Source organism: Mobula hypostoma, chromosome 12 (genome assembly GCF_963921235.1).
Source record: "Mobula hypostoma chromosome 12, sMobHyp1.1, whole genome shotgun sequence".
Lineage (NCBI taxonomy): Eukaryota > Metazoa > Chordata > Chondrichthyes > Myliobatiformes > Myliobatidae > Mobula > Mobula hypostoma.
The window spans coordinates 111,513,230-111,535,208 of NC_086108.1; the positions used below are offsets into that span (position 1 = coordinate 111,513,230).

At 42.1% G+C, this 21,979-nt stretch overlaps 1 protein-coding gene across 2 annotated transcripts in view; it reads right to left on the reverse strand.

The window, feature by feature from the left end:
- The window catches only part of ssx2ipa (synovial sarcoma, X breakpoint 2 interacting protein a), a 116,161-nt gene that overhangs the window by 19,955 nt on the left and 74,227 nt on the right, over positions 1-21,979 (reverse strand). Inside the window, exons 7-13 of one of the 2 annotated variants that reach the window (XM_063064796.1) lie at positions 16,578-16,653; positions 15,956-16,133; positions 13,723-13,873; positions 9,203-9,333; positions 5,748-5,921; positions 4,340-4,457; positions 1,910-2,075 (exon numbers count right to left, since the gene is read on the reverse strand). In XM_063064796.1, the coding sequence (XP_062920866.1) occupies positions 1,910-2,075; positions 4,340-4,457; positions 5,748-5,921; positions 9,203-9,333; positions 13,723-13,873; positions 15,956-16,133; positions 16,578-16,653 (994 nt within the window). The remainder of the gene's footprint in view (positions 1-1,909; positions 2,076-4,339; positions 4,458-5,747; positions 5,922-9,202; positions 9,334-13,722; positions 13,874-15,955; positions 16,134-16,577; positions 16,654-21,979) is intronic. The other variant, XM_063064797.1, reaches the window with a different exon arrangement.

Sequence of the window (21,979 nt, forward strand, 5' to 3'; positions counted from 1 at the left end):
AGGGAATCGCCAATAGAAGCCCAAAAGACCTCATCTCTGGGAGATAAAAGACCATAAGACAAAGGAGCAGAATTAAGCTATTTCGCCCACCGAGTCTGCTCTGCCATTCAATCATGGCTGATCCTTTTCTCCCCCCCACCTCAATCCCACTTCCGGGCCTTCTCCCCATAAACTTTGATGCAGTGTCCAATCAAGAACTTAGCAAGCTTTGCCTTAAATACACCCAATGACCTGGCCTTCAAGCTGCCTGTAGTGATAAATTCCAAATTCACCACCCTCTGGCTGAAGAAATTTCTCCACATCTGTTTTAAACGGATGCCCACTCTGTCCTGAGGCTGTGCCCTCTTGCCCTAGATTCTAGCACCACAGGAAACATCCTTTCCCCATCTTCTCTCTCCGGGCCTTTCAACATTTGAAAGGTTTCAATGAGATACCTCCTCATCCTTCTAAATTTGAATCAGTACAGACCCAGAGCTATCAACCTTCCTCGTATGATATCCCTTTCATTCTCATAATTATCCTTGTGAACCTCCTCTGAACCCTCTCCAATGCCAGCACATCTTTTCTGAGATGAGCATCCCACAACTGTTCACAATACTTAAGGTGAGGCCTCACCAGTTACCTTATAAAGCCTCAGCATCATATCCCTGCTCTTATATGTTAGATCTCTTGAAACGAATGCTAACATTGCATTTGCCTTTCTCACCACCAACTCTACCAGCAAGTTAACCTTTAGGGTGTTCTGCACAAAGACTCCCAAGTCGCTTTGCATCTCATATTTTTGGATTTTCTCCCCCTTTAGAAAATAGCCTGCACATTTATTTCTATTACCAAAGTGCATGACCATGCATTTTCCAACATTGTATTTCATTTGCCACTTTCTTACCCATTCTCCTAATCTGTCCAAGTCTTTCAGCCTGCCCATTTCCTCAATACTACTTCTCCCTCCAGCAATTTTCATATCATCTGCAAACTTGGCAACAAAGCCATCTATATCATCTAAATCATTTATATACAGCATAAAAAGAAGCGGTCCCAACACCGACCCCTGTGGAACACCTCCAGTCACTGGCAGCCAACCAGACAAGGATCCTTTTATTCCCACTCGCTGCCTCCTAGCAATCAGCCAATGCTCCAACCATGCTAGTAACTTTCCTGTAATACCATGGGCTCTTAACTTGGTAAGCAGCCTCATGTGTGGCATCTTGCCAAAGGCTTGTTGAAAGTCCAAATGTACAACATCCACTGCCTCCCTTTTATCAATCCTACTTGTAATTTCCTCAAAGAATTCCAACAGGTTTGTCAGGCTTGATTTTCCCTGAAGGAAACCATGCTGACTTTGTCCTACCTTGTCCTGTGTCACCAAGTACTCCATAACCTCATCCTTAACAACAGACTCCAACATCTTCCAGCCACCGGGGTCAGGCTAACTGGTCTAAAATTTCCTTTCTGCTTCCATCTTCCTTTCTTAAAGAGTGGAGTGACATTTGCAATTTTCCAGTTCTCTGGCACCATGCCAGGGTCCAATGATTTTTGAAAGATTATTACTAATGCCTCCACAATCTCTACCACTACCTTTTTCAAAACCCTAGGGTATAGTTCATCTGGTCTGGGTGATTTACATACCCTTACATCTTTCAGCTTTTTGAGCACCTTCTCCCTTGTAATAGTAACTGCACTCACTTCTCTTCCCTCACACCCTTCAATATCTGGCACACTGCTAGTGTCTTTCACAGTGATGCAAAAGATTTTCATTGATGGGCTACACCCGGGGACAACTTGAAGGATGGGTCCAGGTCACAGGACTCTGGCAAGCTGCTTTCAGCAGCCTATGTTCCAATTGGGGTGACAGACTTGAGAGAGAAGAGATTCATTCTATCTATACCCTCAAAAGAATTTTGCTACGCACCTCGAGCCTGGACTGAGACATCCTTTTCTACCAGATTCTGCAGTTGTGGCGCTCTTCAATGAAGGAAATTTGGTATTTCTTGGAGTTTCCTGTGTAGTACTATTAGATCCAAAGCAAGCTGGCATATTTGGCTGTGACTGTACTCTGCGTTTCTCCTGCTCTGGACCTGGAAGATATTTAATGTGTTATCATCAGACATATTTAGTAAATTATTTATTATTGTCACACATATCAAGGTACAGTGAAAATCTTGTCTTGCATGCAGATCAAATCTTTACATGGTCCACTGAATTACACTGTTTAAAGGGGCGGCAAGGTAGTACAGCAATGAGCATAATGTTATTACAGTGCCAGAGACCCAGGTTCAGTTCCCATTGCTGTCAGTAGAATTGTACATTCTCCCCATGACTGTATGGGTTTCTTCCGGGTGCTCTGGTTTCCCCCCCACATTCCAAAGATGTATAGGTCAGTAGGTTAATTACCCTAGCGTTATTACAATGGCAGAGACCCAGGTTCGGTTCCCAATGGTTTCAGTAAAGAGTTGTAGATTCGTCCCGTGACTGCATGGGTTTCTTAGGGATGCTGCCCCCAGTTACCCCCCACGTTCCAAAGGTGTACAGGTCAGTAGGTTAATTTGCCACATGGGTGCAATTGGGAGGCACTGGCTTGTCGGGCTGAAAGGGCCTGTTACCGTAATGTATCTTTAAATAAAAATACAAGGGAAAACAATAACAGAATGCAAAATAAAGTGTTACAGTTACAGAATAAGGACAGTGCATGCAGTCAATAATGGGCAAGGACATAACAAAATAGAATGTGAGGTCAAGAGCCTATCTTATCAGGATCAGATTTATTATCAAATGACATATGTTGTGAAATTTTCTGTTTTGCAGCAGCAATACAGTGTAATACTAAAAATGACTTAATTACAGTAGTATAGATAAATCATACAAAAAGAGCAAAAGTAGTGAAATAGTGTTTATGGGCCATTCAGAAGTCTGATGGTGGAGGAGAAGACCCTACACTCAATGTTCCCAAAACATTGAGTGTGGGTCTTCAGCTTCTGCACCTCAAGTGTACTTCAGCTTAAAGGGTCCCTTCGTTCCAAACAAGAAATCTCAAATAATCTTTATAATAAGATCATTTGACAAGGAACTCCTGGGGGGCTGGAAACAATACAAAAATGACAAAGCTGCAAACCACAAAAGGCTGGAAATAGCAGGTTAGGCCACATCTGTGGGGGAGAAAAACAAAGTTAAATTTGTAAGCATATACCACCAGGCTCATGGAGAGCCTCTATCCTGCTATTACCACACCGGTGAATGATTTCTATTACGTTAATACAGACTCTTGACCTACAGACTACCTCATTATGGCCTTGCACATTATTGTCCACCTGCACTGCACTTTCTCTCTACTTTATTCTGCATTCTGTTATTGTTTTACCTTTGTACTACTTTGACACACTGCTGTAATCAAATGCTTCGCATGCACAACATGCAAAACAAAGTTTTTCACTATACTTTGGTTCTATGACCAGACGGCTGAGCTTCAGAAAAAGACGTCCCTTGCAGAACAGGGACAAAGATCCAAAGTACATTTGTTATCAAACTAGTTCTTTAGCCTGAGGGTTGTGAATCTGTGGAATTCATTGCCACAGATGGCTGTGGAGACCAAGTTACTGGGTATATTTAAAACTTAGTTTTAAATAGGTTCATACATCAAAGTTGCTGGTGAACGCAGCAGGCCAGGCAGCATCTATAGGAAGAGGCGCAGTCGACGTTTCAGGCCGAGACCCTTCGTCAGGACTAAGTAGTCCTGACGAAGGGTCTCGGCCTGAAACGTCGACTGCGTCTCTTCCTATAGATGCTGCCTGGCCTGCTGCGTTCACCAGCAACTTTGATGTATGTTGCTTGAATTTCCAGCATCAGCAGAATTCCTGTTGTTTGCTTTTAAATAGGTTTTTCATTTGTCAAGGTGTCAAAGGCTACGGGAAGAAGGTAGCAGAATGAGATGAGAGGGAAAATAATCAGCCATGATTGAACAGTGGAGTGGACTCAATGGGCTGAAAGTATGCCTTATGGTCTTATGATACAATAATAAAACAATTTACCAAGTAATTTTAGGTAGATTTAAGGTCAGTTAACTCCTCCCACAGATATCTGGCGAGTATTTCTGTCTGCTTTTGTTTGAAATGCTGGGGGTATATGTATTTACACAGAGAGTTTTAAATCTTTACTATGTGGACTGAACTGGATTAACTTTTGAACATTTCGAAGAAATAGCTCAGGATTGATCTGGGAATCAGAGCGGAGAAGATAATTAGCTCCAGTCACCATATTGCAAGACAAATGAAGTCAACAAGACCAAAATGGAGACATAATTTGCCAACAACTGCACAAGTACTGGTCACGTAGTTACAAAACTCACTAATAGACAAGGCACTGTGTGGTTTCATTATTTTTGGCCTTTTGCTCTCCACAAAAGGAGTCATGTTCAAGAACTGTTGCTTCAACCACATCGCTCGGTCATCCTCGAAGGCCTTCCTCTGCAGACAGAAACATACAAAGTCATAAATCAGATGCTGGAAATCCAGAGTAACAGACACAAATTGCTGGAAGAACTCAGCAGGTAAGAAGGGGTATGGAAGGGATAGACAGTCAAATTTCATGCCAAGACCCTTCCTCAGAACTAAGTTCTAAAAGCAGGAATCACTCAACAGAATCACAAAATATCATTTCTGGATCTATCAAATCATAGTACTGACAACTGGTAACATAAGCATGCACCACAAAGTGCTCTACAACTATATTTAATGGTTCACCAATATAAAATTACTGGCTGGAGTTTAGAAGAATAAGGAACCTCATTGAAATTTTTTTAATATTGTGACATGCAGAGGATGTGTGACTATAAGTGAGTCTAGGACCAGAGGGCACTGCCTCAGAATAGAGAGACATCTATTTAGAACAGAGAAGAAAAGGAATTTCTTTAGCCAGAGAGTGGTGAACCATTGCCATAGGTGACTGTGGAGACCAAGTCATTAAGTATATTTAAAACGGAGGTTGAAGGGTTCTTGACTAGTAAGAGTGTCAAAGGTTCCAGGGAGAAGGCAGGAGAATTGCACATTTGTTCAGAATCACCACCCAATTTGTACTAGTTACAACCTGCGGTGATCATAGCTCTAGAAACCATGCCATTAGAAACACCTGTGTATCAGACAACCTAAATAATGCACCTTTCTCCATTTCACATTGCACTAACCTTCTACACTACAATTTCAGACTCTTAATGCTGTTGGATTTTGAAAGAAGAAATTTATTTTCACCCTTTCATGGTGACAAATTCATGCTCCCACTTAACTGTGAAGAGTCATAATTTTGTACCTTTTGAAGTTTTGCTCCAATCTGCTACTAAGGACCCAAATTCTATACTGTGGGGTGGCACCGTTAGCACAACACTTTACAGCACACCAGCTATAAGACCAGGGCTCAATTCCTGCTACGGTCTGTAAGGAATTTGCACATTCTCCCTGTGACCATGTGGGTTTCCTCTGGGTGTTCTGGTTTCTTCCCGTATTCCAAAGATGTAAGGGTAAGGTTTAGTGAATTGTGGGTAAACTATGCTGGCACTGGAAGCGTGGCGATGCTTGCAGACTGCCCCCAAACACATTCCCAATGCAAGTAAACATTTTTCACTCTATATTTCGATATACATGTGACAAATTAAGCTAAATCATTTTTTAATCTTAATTTTTTTAAATTCTGTTTTTTTTCCTGTCTTTAGAATGACCAGGTTAATTCAGAGAACAGGACCAAATGTAATGTTAAATAGCTACCTCATGACCAAGCCTAATGGCTGCTTCTGTGAAATTCCTTCTCTCTCTTTCAAAATTCTTTTTCTGCTCATTAAACAATCTCCACTCTTCTTTCAGCCGTTCCTTTTCATCCAGCAAGTAGCAGTCCCGCAAAAGTACAGCTGTTTCATCGTCACACTGTGTACTAAGCTGTTGCTTTGCAAAGAAAAGACAAAGGGTCAAATCTGAAAAGTGACTAGTTTTTTTTAGCTTATTAATGTGAATTCAATACCTTTGAAAAGGATCAAAAGGAGCTCAAGAGCATGAGGTAATGTTGCGCAGAAGAAATGGAAGGAGGGACACAAGAGGGAGGTGATGGGCATGTGAGGAGAAGAGAAAGGGCGAGAGGGAAGCTGGGCTGAGAAATGGAAAAAGAGAAGGGGAGGGGACAGAAACTACTGGAAGTTAGAGGAACTGATGTTCATTGCATCAGGTTGGAGGCTACCCAGACGGTACGAGAAGTGTTGCTCCTCACCCTGAGTGTGGCTGTAGAAGAGGCCATGGACTAACTTGTCGAATTGTAAAGTCAAATTGAAATGGGTAGCCAGTGGGAAATCCTGCCTTTTGTGGTGGATGGAGCAGAGGTGCTCAACAAAGCAGTCCCCCAATCTGCGTCAGGTCTCACCGATGTAGAGCAGGCCGCATCAGGAGCACCAGACACATTAGTTAGCTGGTCCCCAAATCTGCATCACGTTTCACCGTTGTAGGAGAGGCCACGCCAGGAGCACCAAGCCATAGACAGACTCATGTGTGAAGTGGTGCCTCACTGGCAAGGACCATTGGGGGTCCTGAATGGAGGTGAGGGAGGAGATGTAGGGGCAGGTGCAGCACTTATCACTCTTGCAGGGATAAGCAGCAAAACAAAACAAAAAGGCAAAACACAATAGAGAACACCAATCTGTGACCATTATCAGGAAGGTGAGGGTTAGAGAACTGTTTCAAACTACATCAATTTAAACTCCATTGTAAAACAAATTGCTCTATTAATTCATTTATCAAAACCATCTACAGAAGTTGCAGCAAATAACAGTATCTGGCATTTAAACTGTTCTGAACTCCTCCTTTAACAAATGCAGGAGTTTCAATACAAACACAAGAGATTCTGCAGATGTTGAAATCCTGAACAATACACAGTTTAAATATACAGTACACATTATTATGAATGTCTCCCACAACTGAAAAATGCTAATTGAGGCAGGCATTTACAAGTTCAAACATTATGAACCAGGAGATTCTAGGATCCAAATGGCAGAGCGTCAGAATATAGGACTGTGCCTTTACTATGTTGAGCAGTATTTCTTCAGCCAGTGGTTGGTGAATCATTGATATTTGTTGCTGCATGCGGCTGAGGAGGTCAAGTCACTGGATGTATTTAAGGTGGAAATTGATAGGCTCTTGACTGGTAAGGGGCAATAGGTGCAGGAGTAGGCCATTCAGCCCTTCGAGCCAGCACCACCATTCACTGTGATCATGGCTGATCATCCACAATCAGTACCCTTTTCCTGCCTTCTTCCCATATCCCTTCACTCTGCCATCTTTAAGAGCTTTAAGGGCAAGGGTTATGGGGAGAAAACTTGAGAATGGGCTTGGAAAAAAAATCACCATCACTGAACAGGGTAGCTGATCAGATAGGATGAATGGTCAAATTCTGTTCTATATCTTATGGCCTTATGCGTGTATGTCAGGAATTGGATGCGCTCAAGATAATGAAACTATGTACAAATATGAACAGTTGCTAACCCAGTAAAACAGATTGACAAAGTTAGTAAAGTTCTTTCAGGAACTAACGGCTAAGTGTCAGCCTTTGTCTGCTTATGTATAGTTTTTTTTGAAAATGCTATGTATACCATGGATGGTCCAAAGCTCAGCTATGAAAGGAGGTTTGGACATGGAACTAGCAACCCCATCCTGTAGAAACCCAGAACTACAGAAACACCAACAGAAGCTCCAAAGACCTCATCCCTGGAAGGGGAAGAACCTTCACTTAGAAGACGTAGCAAATCTTGTGGTGAAAGCAGAAGGCACAGGGCCGATCAATCTTCTTTCAGCCTAGGGCTGAGGACTCTGGCAAGCTGCTGTTGACGGCCCAAGCCCCAGTAAGGATGATTGCTTAAGAAAAATGTATATTGTTCCTGTAAATACATGCAAAAAATCTCAGGGTTGTATATGGTATATATGTACTTTGACAATAAATTTACTTGGAACTTAAGTGGCTAGAGGGAAACCAGTTTTTATAAAACTATAAGATTTGAGCAGAGTGTTGGATATAGCAGTAAAGAATTGGCAAACCATAGTCAATGTAGGGATGATCGGGCTATTTTCTGCTGGGCAACCTGCAACTAGTAGAGTACCACAGGAATCTGCGTGGTAATATGACTATGACTGGTTATATTAAAGCATTAATACTTTACGTGAAACACTCCAGGAACTATCAGGCTGATACAGGACAGAAACACAAGTGAAAAGAATAATCACTCCATAAAAACTAAATAAGTCCGTAAGACATAGGAGGAAAATTAGGCCATATGCTCCGTCGGTTCTGCTCTGCTATTCCATCATGGTTGATTTATTATCCCTCAGACTGTGTTGGTCATTGATACAAATGATGCATTTCACTGTATGTTTTCAGTTTTAGTGTACATGTGACAAATTAATCTTCAAAACATTTCTGTCCCAAGAAGAGAATCAAACCACAGCAGTGTTGAAACATGAAATGCTGTGGATAAAGTAGCTCTAATGTGGTCCTGACCATAGTGCTGTTTGAGAATTTGAATGTTATTCACATGTTTTCCCAAGCTATGCTCTACATGTTCATTAGCTGCTCTGTATCACTCAGATATTGGTGTGAGGTAGGACAAATCATGGGGAGTTCATCGGAGTATGAGACTGAATAAAAATTAAAAGCTAGTGCTTTACAGAAAATGAAAAACATCCATATTCTAAAAGATTAAGATGATCTTTATTTATCACATGTATTGGTGTTTCAATGTACATGTAGTCAAATGTGTTGTTTATGTCAATGACCAACACATTCTGAGGATGTGCTGGGGGTAGCCCACAAGTGTCACCATGTTTCTGGTGCCAACATAGCATGCCCACAACATACTAATTTGAACCCATACATTGTTGGAATGTGGGAGGAAACCAGAGTGCCCAGAGGAAACCCACATGGTCACAGGGAGAACGTTGGAACTGCTTACTGACAGTGATGGGAATTGAATCCCAGTTGTTGGCACAGTAAACGTTACTCTACCAATACTCTACAGTGCCACTTCATACTTAAGTGTCAGGACTGGATCATTGATTCCCACTCTAAGGTTGAGCTCTAGGACACCTTCCCAGGTCCGATACGAGTGCAGTATTTGGCCACAGATGCTTAACCTACCAACATTCATTGTCACATCCAGAAAATTTATTTTTAAAGATGGAAATCCTACCTGTAGCAAGTGTTGCTGGGCTTTGATCACATCCCGGCACTGCTGAATTTCATCCTTCAGTCTCTCCATTTCATGCTCATGATCTTCTTTGCTGATCACTTCATCTTCCAGAAAACTGGACTTCAAGGTGGCTGCAACAACAGAAACTCAGCCAATCAACAGTGGTCAGGGTGATTTAAAGATCCCCATGCAACACGTCTTTCCTTCAAACTATCCAAGAACCCAAACATTCCTTCCAGGTGAAGCAGAGATTCATTCACATGGCTTCACATCTACTTGTTGTTCATAAGTGGTCTCCTCCACAAACTCAAACGCAGATCCACTGACTGCTTTGTAAATCATCTCTGGTCCTCAGGGGTGGTCCTGAGCTTTCTGTAGATGACCATTTCAATTCATTAAACCAGGGATTCCAAATCTGAAGTCCACGGACACCTTGCTTAATGATACTGGTCATTAAAAAAGATTGGGAACCCCTGCATTAGACCCCAAGATAACAAGATATAGGATCAGAATTAGGCCAATCAGCACATCAAGTCTGCTCCGCTATTCCATTATGATTATTTATTATCCCTCTCAACCTTATTCTCCTGCCATCTTCCTATAACATTTCACACCATGACTAATCAACCTCTACTTTAAACATACCCAATGAATTGGTCTCCACAGCCATCTAAAGCAATGAATTCCACCGATCCACCACCCCTTATGTAAAGAAATCCCTCCTCATTCTTATTCAAAATGTATTTCCCTCTATTCCGAGACACTGTCCTTTGACCCTACACTCCCCCATTATGAGAAACATCCTCTCCACATCCACTCTATCTACGCCTTTCAGTATTCAAAAGGTTTCAATGAGATTCCCCCCCTCTCATTCTTCTAAACTCCAGCAAGAAAAGATACATAACCGAACACTTTTCAGTTAAACGTTTTATTCCCAGAATCATTCTCTTGAATCTCCTCTGGACCCTCTCCAAAGTCTGCACATCCTTTCTTAGATAAGGGGACCAAAACTGTCATAATACTCCACACGATCTGTCCAGCGTCTTAAAACTTTTTATATTCTAGTCCTCCTGAAATGAATGCTAACATTGCATTTGCCTTCCGCACCACCGACTCAACCTGCAAGTTAACCTTTAGGGAATCATGAATGGGGAATCCTTTGCACCTCTGATTTCTGAATTTGCTCCTTTTTAGAAAATAGTCTACAGCTTTGTACGCCATCCCACTTCTTTGACTGATGCAACAGGGCCCCATACAAGCCTGAGGAACAGCACCTTGTCTCTGAACACTCGTAGTCTTCTGGACTCCATATCAAACTCACTTTTAAATCACATCATAAATTGAGAATTTTATTTTTTGCTGTTCTGTCCAGCTGGCCACATTTCACTGCCCTTCTCTTAGCAACAAGATTTTAAATGGTATATTTACTCATTTGATCTCATCCTATCAGAAATGTTTATTCTGTTCTACCAATCCATTCCCAAAATATCACTATTTGTGAAAAGTACACTCAGTGGTCACTTCATTAGGTACATCTGTACATCTGATGATTACCGCAAATATCTAAATCAGCCAATCATCTGGCAGCAACTCCATGCATAAAAGCATGCAGACATGGTCAAGAGGTTCAGTTGTTGTTCAGACCAAACATCAGAATGGGGAAGAAATGTGATCCAAATGACTCTGACCGTGGAATGATTGTTGGTGTCAGACAGGGTGGTTTGAGCATCTCAGAATCTGATCTCCTGGGATTTTCATGTTTAACAGTTTTTACTTTTTTATTATTTTTTTTAAAAAAAGGTGTGCACATGATGCCATATGCTATTTACGTACTTTTGCAAATAACCCACAATGCATTATGTGAACAAAAATGCTAATCAAAGAATATAATCAAATATTACTGAAATATTAAACACACAACAGGTGTGAAAAACAAGAACAACAGTGGGCAAAAACACCTTGTTCATGAGACAGCAGCAGGGTGAATGACCAGACTGGTTCACGCTGATGAGTAGGTGACTGTAACTCAAATAACCTGTGTTACAACAGTGGTGTGCAGAGAGCATCTCCGAACACACAACACGTTGAGCCTTGAAGTGGATGGGCTACTCTAGCAGACCAGAAGCAAACACTTAGTGGCCACTTTATGAGGTGCGGGAGGTACAAGTGGCTTGTTTTCTCTTTTCTCCTCTCTGATAGAGTTCAAGTAAATTTATTATCAATGTTTATTTATGTCACCATACAATAACCTGGGATTCCTTTCCTTGCAGACATTCGTAGTGAATATAAAGAAACACGATAGAATCAATGAAAAGCCACACATGACAGAAACGGACAAGCAACCAATGTGCAAAAAACAATTTGTGCAAATACATAAAGAAAAGAAAAACAAAAAAAACAATAAATATCGACAACATGAAATATGGGGGGGGGGGGGGGGGCGGGTTTCTTTGACCTGAGACCTCAACTGTCTCTCCTTCCACAGTGGCTACCTGATCTGGTAAGAATTTCAGGCATTTTCCGGATTTATTTAAAACAAACCATCTCTAACATTTGTAAATGAGTGACCAGTAAAGTGTTACAAATAGTGAATATGGTCTAGATTTAAGGAACAAACTAGAACTAGAGGCCATGGGTTAAGGGTGAAAGGTGAAATGTTTAGGAGAACACGTAGCGGAAATTCTTCACTTAGAGGGTGGTGAGAGTGTGGAATGAACTGCTAACAGAACTGGTAGATGCAAGTTTGATTTCAACACTTAAGAGAAGATCAGATAGGTACATGGATCGTCCCTGTCGTGGCTCTCCCTCGAGGTCGAGTATGATGGTCTTCGTTCTGAAGAAGTAGCCACAGAGTGAAGACGCCTGTGTGTGTATTTGTTTAACGTGTACTTGATGTTGCACTCCAAGAAGCACACGATACTTCACAAATCAACTAACTGATTCCAATGGCATGGAAACCACGACGATTGGAGCTGATGGATTTGTTGCAGCCTTCATCCGCCTTCACAGCCGTTGAGTTCGAAGTAACTTCGTCCACCTGTTCCACTGTTGAGGTCTTGGTTGGATTGTTCTTTGTCAGGGACCTCACTCCCGACCTTACCGCCATGGGTGACCCTACCAGGAGCACAGCTCCAGACGGCATTGCTCTCAGGATCACAGGACCACACAAGCTTCTCCACCGCGACAATGTGACAATCCACGGTACGTGGATGGGAGGGGTATGACGGGCTATGCTTCAAGTGCGGCTCAGTGAGACTAGGCAGAATAACAGTTCAGCATTGACTAAATTGGGCCAAAATACTTGTTTCTACGCTGTAATGCTTTATGACTTTCTTGCCTTTTAACTAAACCCTTACCCATTTTATTTCGAGGTACAGACACAGCACGAAATGGGCCCTTGGAGTTGTGTCACCTCAGCAACCCTGATTTGACCCTACCCAAATCACAAGGCAATTTACAATGACCAGTTAACTTACCCAGCAAGTCTTTGGACTGTGGGAGGAAACTGGAACACCCAGAGGAAACCCTTGCATTCCTTGTGGAGGACACACAAAGTCTCTCTACGGAGGACACCAGAACTGAACTCCGACGCCCGAGTTGTAACAGTGGCATGCTAACCACACATAACAAATCCCAGCACAGGATAAGCAAACTGTAGTGGTCTGTTCAAACAGCATCTACTCAAATCTTCTGAAAAGGAATATATTTAAAATAAAATCCTGCAGGTAACTTAATGTATGAGAAGCAGTAATGAAAAAGTGCTCAGCTTGCCAGAAGACCTCATCAGAAAACTAACCAAATATACTGAATTTTTTCCAACAGGAAAGAGAAGCCGTATTCTTATAGTCAGTTGCAAAACTTAAGAATAACTTGGCCAAATAGAAAGCACATTTTCATTGATTTCCAAGGGTTTCTGTTGGAAAGAACATGAGAAAGAGGAGAGGGTACCCCTCAAGTCTCACCAACACCTTATACAATATCAACATAGCATCCCAACATGTATACTCAGTACTCATGAAGGCCAACACGGTCTCTACAACCTTATTTACCTGTGATGCCACTTACAAGGAATACTGGATCTGCATTCCCAGATAACTGTTAGTTTGGAATCAACTATTATTACTGTTTTTTTTAACCCCCAAGTGCTGGCGCATGGCCAAGTGGTTAAGGCGTCAATCTAGCGATCTGAAGGTCGCTAGTTTGAGCTGCAGCTAAGGCAGCGTGTTGTGTCCTTGAGCAAGGCATTGCTCTCCGATGACACTGGTGCCAGGCTGTACCGGCCCTAGTGCCCTTCCCTTGGACAACATCGGTGGCGTGGATTGGGGAGACTTGCAGCATGGGCAACTGCTGGTCTTCCATACAACCTCGCTCAGGTCTGCGCCCTGGAAACCTTCCAAGGCGCAAATCCATGGTCTCACGAGACTAACGGATGCCTATTTTTTTCCCCCAAAACTCATTAACCTCGACCTCAAACCAGGAAGCCACCTTGAGCTGTACTGACGTACACAGATTAGGCTAACCTTGTGAGTCCAATTTCTCCACATGACTTTTCAGCATTCTCCACTGTTGCCGAATGCTGTTGGTCAGTTGTTCCCGCACCTCCTCACACGACAGCTCCAAATTGTTTTCCTTATTTGACTCACGAGAATCCTCTTCATTGTCTGACCCAGCCTGTCAAATCAAAATCACTTCTTAGGTGACAGAAATTAAAGCTTCTACAGAGCTGGCTTCAAAGTCAATATCAAGATCATCATATGCACAAGTTCACGTGCAACAAAAACTTATTTGCAGCAGCAGTTCAGGCACACTACAACAGAAATAAAGCATTCACAAGGAATAAGTAAACAAATTATACAAGAACATGATTAAGACAAAGGTTAAGTGAGACAAGAACTAGAGGTCATAGGTTAAGCACAAAAGGTGAAATATTTAAAGGGAACTTAAGTCACTAAGAGGGTGGGTGAGAGTGCGGAACGAGCTACCAGCTGAAGTGGTGGATAGGGGTTCAATTGCAACATGCAAGTGAAGTTTGGAAAGATACATGGATGGGAGGGGTATGGAGAGCTATAGTCCCAGTCCAGATCAATGGGATTAAGCAGATTAATAGATTGGCCATGGAATAGATGGGTTGAAGGGCTACTTACTTGCTGTATAGTTCTAAAAAAAAAATTAGTCCATTCCAGAGTAAAGTGGTTATAGTGTTGCTATACTGAGGTAGTAACTAGAGCTTTGTTGGTTCAATAACCAAATGGATGAATCAAGTACTGCATGTAACTTGAACTAATTCTAAACCATTACTAATAATTAACAGCTATGAAATCAAATTATTGTGGATTAGAATGGCGAACAACTGCAACAGGTGCTTGCTTGACATTTACATTTTAATTTTAGTGTATCTAATAACATCAAGCTATTAAAATATGATTACATTGAAAAAATGTAATTCAGATGGAGAGAAATGTATTGTTTCCCTGAGCATTAAAAAGACAGTGAATTTAAGGGATACATTATGAAGTTGCTTCCTGCAGAAAGGCATGTGTGATTCAGAGTCAGAATATCCAAATCCAAGCCCACCATTAAGCATTTAAAATTATTCACACCACCAGAAGTTGAAGCATTCAAATTTGATGAGAGGTATACAAAATTATGAGGGGTACAGATAGGGTAAATGCAGGCAGGATTTTTCCACTGAGGTTGGGTGAGACTACAACTAGAGGTCATGGGTTTAGGGTGAAAGGCAAGATGTGTTATGGGGAAGCTTGAGGGGGAGCTTCTTCATTCAGAGAGTGGTAAAAGTGTGGAACCCACTGCCAGTGGAAGTTTTGGATTTCAACATTCAAGAGAAGTTTGGACAAGTACATGGATGGGAGGGGTACAGAGGGCTACGGTCCAGGTGGAGTTCAATGGGACTAGGCAGAAACCAGTCTGCATGGACTGGTTGGGCTAAAGGGCCTATTTCAGTGTTGCTACTGGGAATTAAAAGGCAACAATACCAGAAAAGGCACTAGTACCACACGGTTGCAAGTGGAAGCAACTCCAAAAGGGCTCCTGAGGAAGAAAAGGATATTGACCAGGTCACAGGATATTCTTAAAATAAAACCCCGGGATCTCTGACACCAAACTTAAGAGAGCATGGAAGCTTCCTTTCAGCGTCCTCTCAAGGGGACATGATTTCTAATAGATCACAGGACATTGTTTTACAAACATCCAGCTACATCATAATTACCCTTTTCAAATTGACATCTATTTAGAATACAGCAGCATGGTAAAAGACACTTACAGCCCAACGAGCCGTGCCACCCAGTTATACCCATGTGACCAATTATCCTAATAGCCCGAGTCTTTTGACTGTGGGAGGAAACTGGAGCACCCAGAGGAAATTCTTGTAGTCATAGAAAGAACATACAAATTCCTTGCAGACAGCGGCAGTAATTGAACCCGGGTTGCTGTCACTGTAATAGCGTTATGCTATCTTGCAGTTTAAACTGAAAATAGCATTTCATAGCTGTTGAAATTTGAAAATGTCCCTGATTTTTAGACTAGGTGTTCAGATTAATGGCACAGTGATTTAACCATTCACTCACCACCTCGCATTTCATTTTATCTTGACCTAGCAAGGATTTCAAATTATACTTGGATGGGATTAAACCTTTCAAAATGCAGAAATGATACTGTGCTGCAAATCAACAGTTGAAGGGAATAAAAATGCTTAGATTCACAATAAGACATCAAAAATAATATTGTGAAACTCACTATACCACTGCTATCTTCCAGTGGCTCTTTTGGCCTCTGCTTTCTACGATTAAGTATGGACATCATTTCTTTTTTCATCTGTTGGAGAACTTGTTTCAGTTCAATGTTTTCCACCATGAGTTCTTTATGATGTCTTTCATAGTTATTGATAAGGACTTTGTACATCTCCTCTTCATTCCTGCAGTTTTGAGAGAGAACATTGCGAAAAAGTATTATACAATGCACATAAAACACTGGAGGAACTCAGCAAATCTAAGGGAGAGAATAAACATTTGATGTTTCGGGCCTAGACCCTTCATCAGGATTGGAAAGGAAGGGGGTAGAAGCCAGAATGGAAATGTGGGGGTAGGAGGAGGAGTACAAGCTGGAGGTGATAGGTGAGACCAGGTAAGGGGGAAGGTGAGTGGGCAAGACAGGAGGGATGAAGTATGAAACTGGGAGGGGATAGGTAAGATGGCTGAAGAAGATATCTAAAAGGAGAAGGCAGTTGACCATTGAAGTAAGGGAAGGAGGAGGGAACCATAATGAGGAATGGAAAATGGGAGGTAACACTGAAATTAAATGGAGATATGCTTTCTGAATTTAAAAAAAGAGGCAAGATCCTTATTTAACTAAACAATACCTGGCTTCTGTTTTGCCAGTTCGCCAAGCACTCCGTCGCCCATCTGAACGCCCCACATAATTAAGGATGTCAATGCCTAATGTAAACAAAAGGTGGATTATATGTATCAATAATAAATAATTTGTAAACATGGAAACATTTAACAATGAGTAAGACTATACACAAAAGTCAACAGACTGGATCGCAAAAGTCTCTATTAGTATTGGTTTATTATTGACATTTTTCTCTTCTTCCCAGAAGATATAAATTCCACAAAGCACACGCCTACCACCAGCTCAAAGACAATTTCGACCCACTGTTTTAAGAACAATAAATAGACCTTTTGTACGATTAGATCGACTCGATCTCACAATCTACCTCATTCTGATCTTACATTTTATTGTCTGCCTGCATAACACTTCCAGAATATAGTAATACTATATTCTGTTGTTGTTAATAATAATATAATATTATAGTAATACTATATTCTGTTACTGTTTTCCCTTGTACTACCTCAATGCACCCTGAGGAGATGGGAACATACCCACCCTAGCATGTGTGGTCGGCTCCAACAGACTGGGCCGATGAGATCAACAGTAAGATCCAATGGCCAGGAAGGTAGTTCTGCATCGTTTTGTGGAGAGCAAAGGGCATGACAAGGTCATGGTCATCCACTGAAACAAAGCAAAGCCCCAGTTGTGAGGACTACTCGTACCACTGGACCTAGACTTTGGAGGTCAAGAGAGCAGAATTGCTGCTGTGGAATGGCTTTTCCACTTTAAAAACTATTCCACACCGGTCCCCTGTCATTGGATATGATGAACAGCCAGTCACCTCAAAGCACTAATGTGATGAATTGATCTTATAGATGGCAAGTCAAACAAAGCTTTACACTGTACCTCAGCACACTCACCAGCAATAAACCATTTTACAAAGAGGAAAGCAAGTCTTTTCCCCCCCTAAACTCTCATGTTTTTGTTTTATTTGCAAGCTTTGTATTTTAATCAGCATGTTATTTAACAACTTTATTTCTTTTTTTAAAAAAAAGTCTATGCTTTTATTTTTTGAAATCTCTTGAGATTCAGTGATAGTTTTCTTTAGATATTAACAGAAGGGAATGAGGATTAGTTCATGAAGGTTGTACAGAGGTGAAAGAACAGGAACAAGGGGCCAAATGATCTATTGCTGCTTCTAGATCGTATACTGTTATATTACCATTGTTTCCATTCTATGCAATCTGCCCTACAGAGAACAGTAAAAACTGCCAAGACGATCACCAGCAGCCCCTCCTTTTTGTGATATTTACCAGGAGTGTTGCAGACCTAGGAGAAGGAAAGCTCTGATTTTAAACTTCTGCTGCGTTGCGGCCATACCCACCCAAGGGAAAGGCTTCAGGAGTAAACCCCGAGGAAAAAATCCAGAGCCAGGGCCCCAAAGGCAGTTTGATGTTGTTTACAACTTCACGCTGGCAGCCACTGTGATGACACTGGTGCCAAACTGTATCGGCGCTTGCCCTTCCCTTGGACTACATCAGTGACGTGGAGAGGGGGAACCCGCTGCACGGGTGACAGCCGGTTCTTCAAATCTTCCCGTGCAGGCTTGCGCCCTGGAAAGGACACAGTCCACCAGAGGCGCAAACCCATGATCCCTTGGGATCAAGAGCTGCCTACTGCAGACCAAGGGCCCAAAGCAATGTTGAGCATTCCTACCACCCATCCCACAATCTCTTGGACCCACTACCATCAGGAAGGTGGCACAGGAGCATCAGGACTACTGGACTGGGTCAGTTTGTTCCCTTGCGCTGACAGACTAAGGAGTACCCTAGGGATATGTGCTTTCAGGTTGTTGTATACTAGACCACAAGACACAGGAGCAGAATCAAGCCATTCAGCGTATCATGTCTGCTCTGCTATTCAATCACAGCTGGGTACAGCTTCTTCCCTCAGACAGAGGCTAATGAATACTCTGCCACCACCAACATCTCAGCATTAGGACAGTGAGCTGTTTACCTGTGCTGTGCAGTACATGCATTTTGAATTATACTTTATTAACTTGCTGATGGTAACATTTTGGTTTATGTGCAGTGTGTGATGCATGTTTTGTGGGTGCTCTATGGTCTGGAGGAACATTGCTTTGTTTGGTTATATATATGTACAGTCAGATGACAGTGAATTTGAACTACCACCAAACACAAGCTATGCCATCGGGGTGGAGCCCAGTTACTCGTTAATCAGATGCTAACCCATGAACAGCTAGATAGTCTTCTTGCATCCACCCCAGGAAAAGGCAGTGGCCACAGATACCAATCTTCTCCAGCACAAACCATTTCTGTTCTGGTAAAAAGTCACTAGCTGGTCTTCGGAGAAAGTTGAAAATTGTGCTGTCTATGAATGAACACTGAAATCCGAGAGATTTCCATGTTAAGACTAGTTGTAGGTGGATATACAGTAACAAATGCCAATTGGTTTTATTGCTGAGCCAAACACAAAATACAGGCTTCAGCATGTCACATTCCTGTGGCACTCCAAAAGATGGCAACAAAAGCCAATGTAAGTTTTAAGAATTGATTTTTATTTCACTAAATTATTTAGATTTATTACGTGTCACATACACATCAAAACAGTGAAATGTTTGTCTCAATAATCAATACTATCTGAGGATGTGCTGGAGGCAGCCCTGTAAAGGCTGATTTATACTTCTACATCAAATGTATGCCATAGGTATGCGTAGCCGCATACACTATGCTGTACTCTACGCCGAACCCTACGCCGTATCCTAACGTGCACCTCTCCCAAAATGTAACTACTCGTCGCGGTGAAGCAGACAAACAACTGTGACTGGTCCGCTTGGTAGCATCGCATTTCCTCCTACGCTGCAATAGCTTCCCATTGGGCGACTGAAGGGCAGGGAAGGAACTCTGGCTGCAATGTTTTCCATAAAGCTTTACAGACCTCCGAAATTATGGAGGACCCTGTGCTTGACACCAGTTTGTAGCTAGCTGCTACAGCCTGTTGACCTTCACCTGAAGCTAAAATCCGAATGGTGATTGCCAGTCTCTGAGTATACTGTGTGTACACTGATGCGAAATAAATGGTTGAAGACGATGAACCAAATCATCAAATCTACCTGCTGACATCCGAAAATACGTGAAATGCATTTCCTCGCCCATGTCTCTCAGTGGCCGGACAAGCACAGAAAATTCACCCTCCTTCAGTTTCAGTCACCATTGTTTGAAGTTTGAGTTTCTTTGTGTTGAGTTTCACTTGATATCTCTTGATTTTTGGATTTCCTCCCCATTTAGAAAATAGTCTCCACATTTACTTCTACTACCAAAGTGTATGACCATGCATTTTTCCAACGTTGTATTTTGTTTGCTACTCTCTTGCCCATTCTCCTAATCTGTCTAAGTCCTTCTGCAGCCTACCCATTTCCTCAAAACTACTTGCACGACAACTAATCTTCGTATCATCTGCAAACTTGGCAACAAAGCCATCTATTCCATCATTTAAATCACTGAAATACAGCAGAAAAGGAAGTGGTCCCAACATCAACCCCTGCGGAACACCACTAGTCACTGGCAGCCAACCAGAAAAGGACCCTTTTAACCCCATTTGCTCCCTCCTACCAATCAGCCAATGTTCTAACCATGCCAGTAACTTTCCTGTAATACCACAAGCTCTTAACTTGGTAAACCACCTCATCAGTGGCACCTCGTCAAAGGCCTTCTGAAAGTCCAAATGTACAACATCCACTGTATCCCATTTATCGAACTTACTTGAAATCTCCTCCAAAAATTCCCACAGGTTTGTCAGGCTTGGTTTTCCCTTAAGGAAACCTTGCTGATTTTGTCCTATCTTGTCCTGTGTCACCAAGTACTCCATAACCTCATCCGTAACAATAGACTGCAACATCTTCCCAACCACTGAGGTCAGACTAACTGGTCTACAAGTTTCTTTCTGTTGCCTTCCTCCTTTCTTAAAGAGTGGAGTGACATTTGTAATTTTCCAGTCTTCTGTCACATTGCCAGAGTCCAATGATTTTTGAAAGATCATTACCAGTGCTTCCACAATCTCTACCACCACTTTTTTCAGAACCCCAAGGTGTAGTTCTTTTAGCTTTTTGAGCACTTTCTCCCTTGTAATAGTAACTTCACTCACTTCTCCTCCTTCACGGACAACATCTTTATACTTTATACTTTATTGTCACCAAACAATTGATACTAGAATGTACAATCATCACAGCGATATTTGATTCTGCGCTTCCAGCTCCCTGGAGTACAAATCAATAGTAAATATTAAAAATTTAAATAATAAATCATAAATAGAAAATAGAAAAATGGAAAGTAAGGTTGTGCGCAAAAAAAAACCCGAGAGACAGGTCCGAATATTTGGAGGGTACGGCCCAGATCTGGGTCAGGAACTGTACAGTCTTATCACGGTTGGAAAGAAGCTGTTCCCAAATCTGGCCGTACGAGTCTTCAAGCTCCTGAGCCTTCTCCCAGAGGGAAGAGGGATGAAAAGTGTGTTGGCTGGGTGGGTCGTGTCCTTGATTATCCTGGCAACACTGATCCGACAGCGTGCGATGTAAAGTGAGTCCACGGACGGAAGATTGGTTTGTGTGATGTGCTGCGCCGTGTTCACGATCTTCTGCAGCTTCTTTCGGTCTTGGACAGGACAACTTCCATACCAGGTTATGGTGCACCCTAGAAGAATGCTTTCTACGGTGCACCTATAAAAATTAGTGAGGGTTTTAGGGGACAGGCCAAATTTCTTTAGTTTTCTCAGGAAGTAAAGGCGCTGGTGGGCCTTCTTGGCAGTGAACTCTGCTTGGTTGGACCAAGTCAGGTCATTTGTGATATTGACTCCGAGGAACTTAAAGCTTTTGACCTGCTCCACTTGCGCACCACCGATGTAAATTGGGTCGTGCGGTCCGCTACGCCTTCTGAAGTCAACAACCAATTCCTTCGTCTTGCTGACGTTGAGGGATGGGTTATTGTCTTCGCACCATGCCATCAGGTTCTTAATTTCCTCTCTGTACTCAAACTCATCATTACCCAAGATACGGCCTACAATTGTTGTGTCATCAGCAAACTTATATATTGAGTTCAATGGAAACTTGGCTACACAATCATGGGTGTAAAGTGATTGCAGCAGGGGACTGAGCACACAGCCTTGTGGGGCACCGGTGCTCAGAGTGATTGTAGAGGAGAGCTTGTCCTGTCCTGTCCTGCAACACAGACCATCATAGGAAGTCATTCCTGCCTGTGGCCATCAAACTTTACAACTCCTCCCTTGGAGGGTCAGACACCCTGAGCCAATAGGCTGGTCCTGGACTTATTTCCTGGCATAATTTACATATTACTATTTAACTATTTATGGTTTTATTACTATTTATAATTTATGGTGCAACCATAACGAAAACCA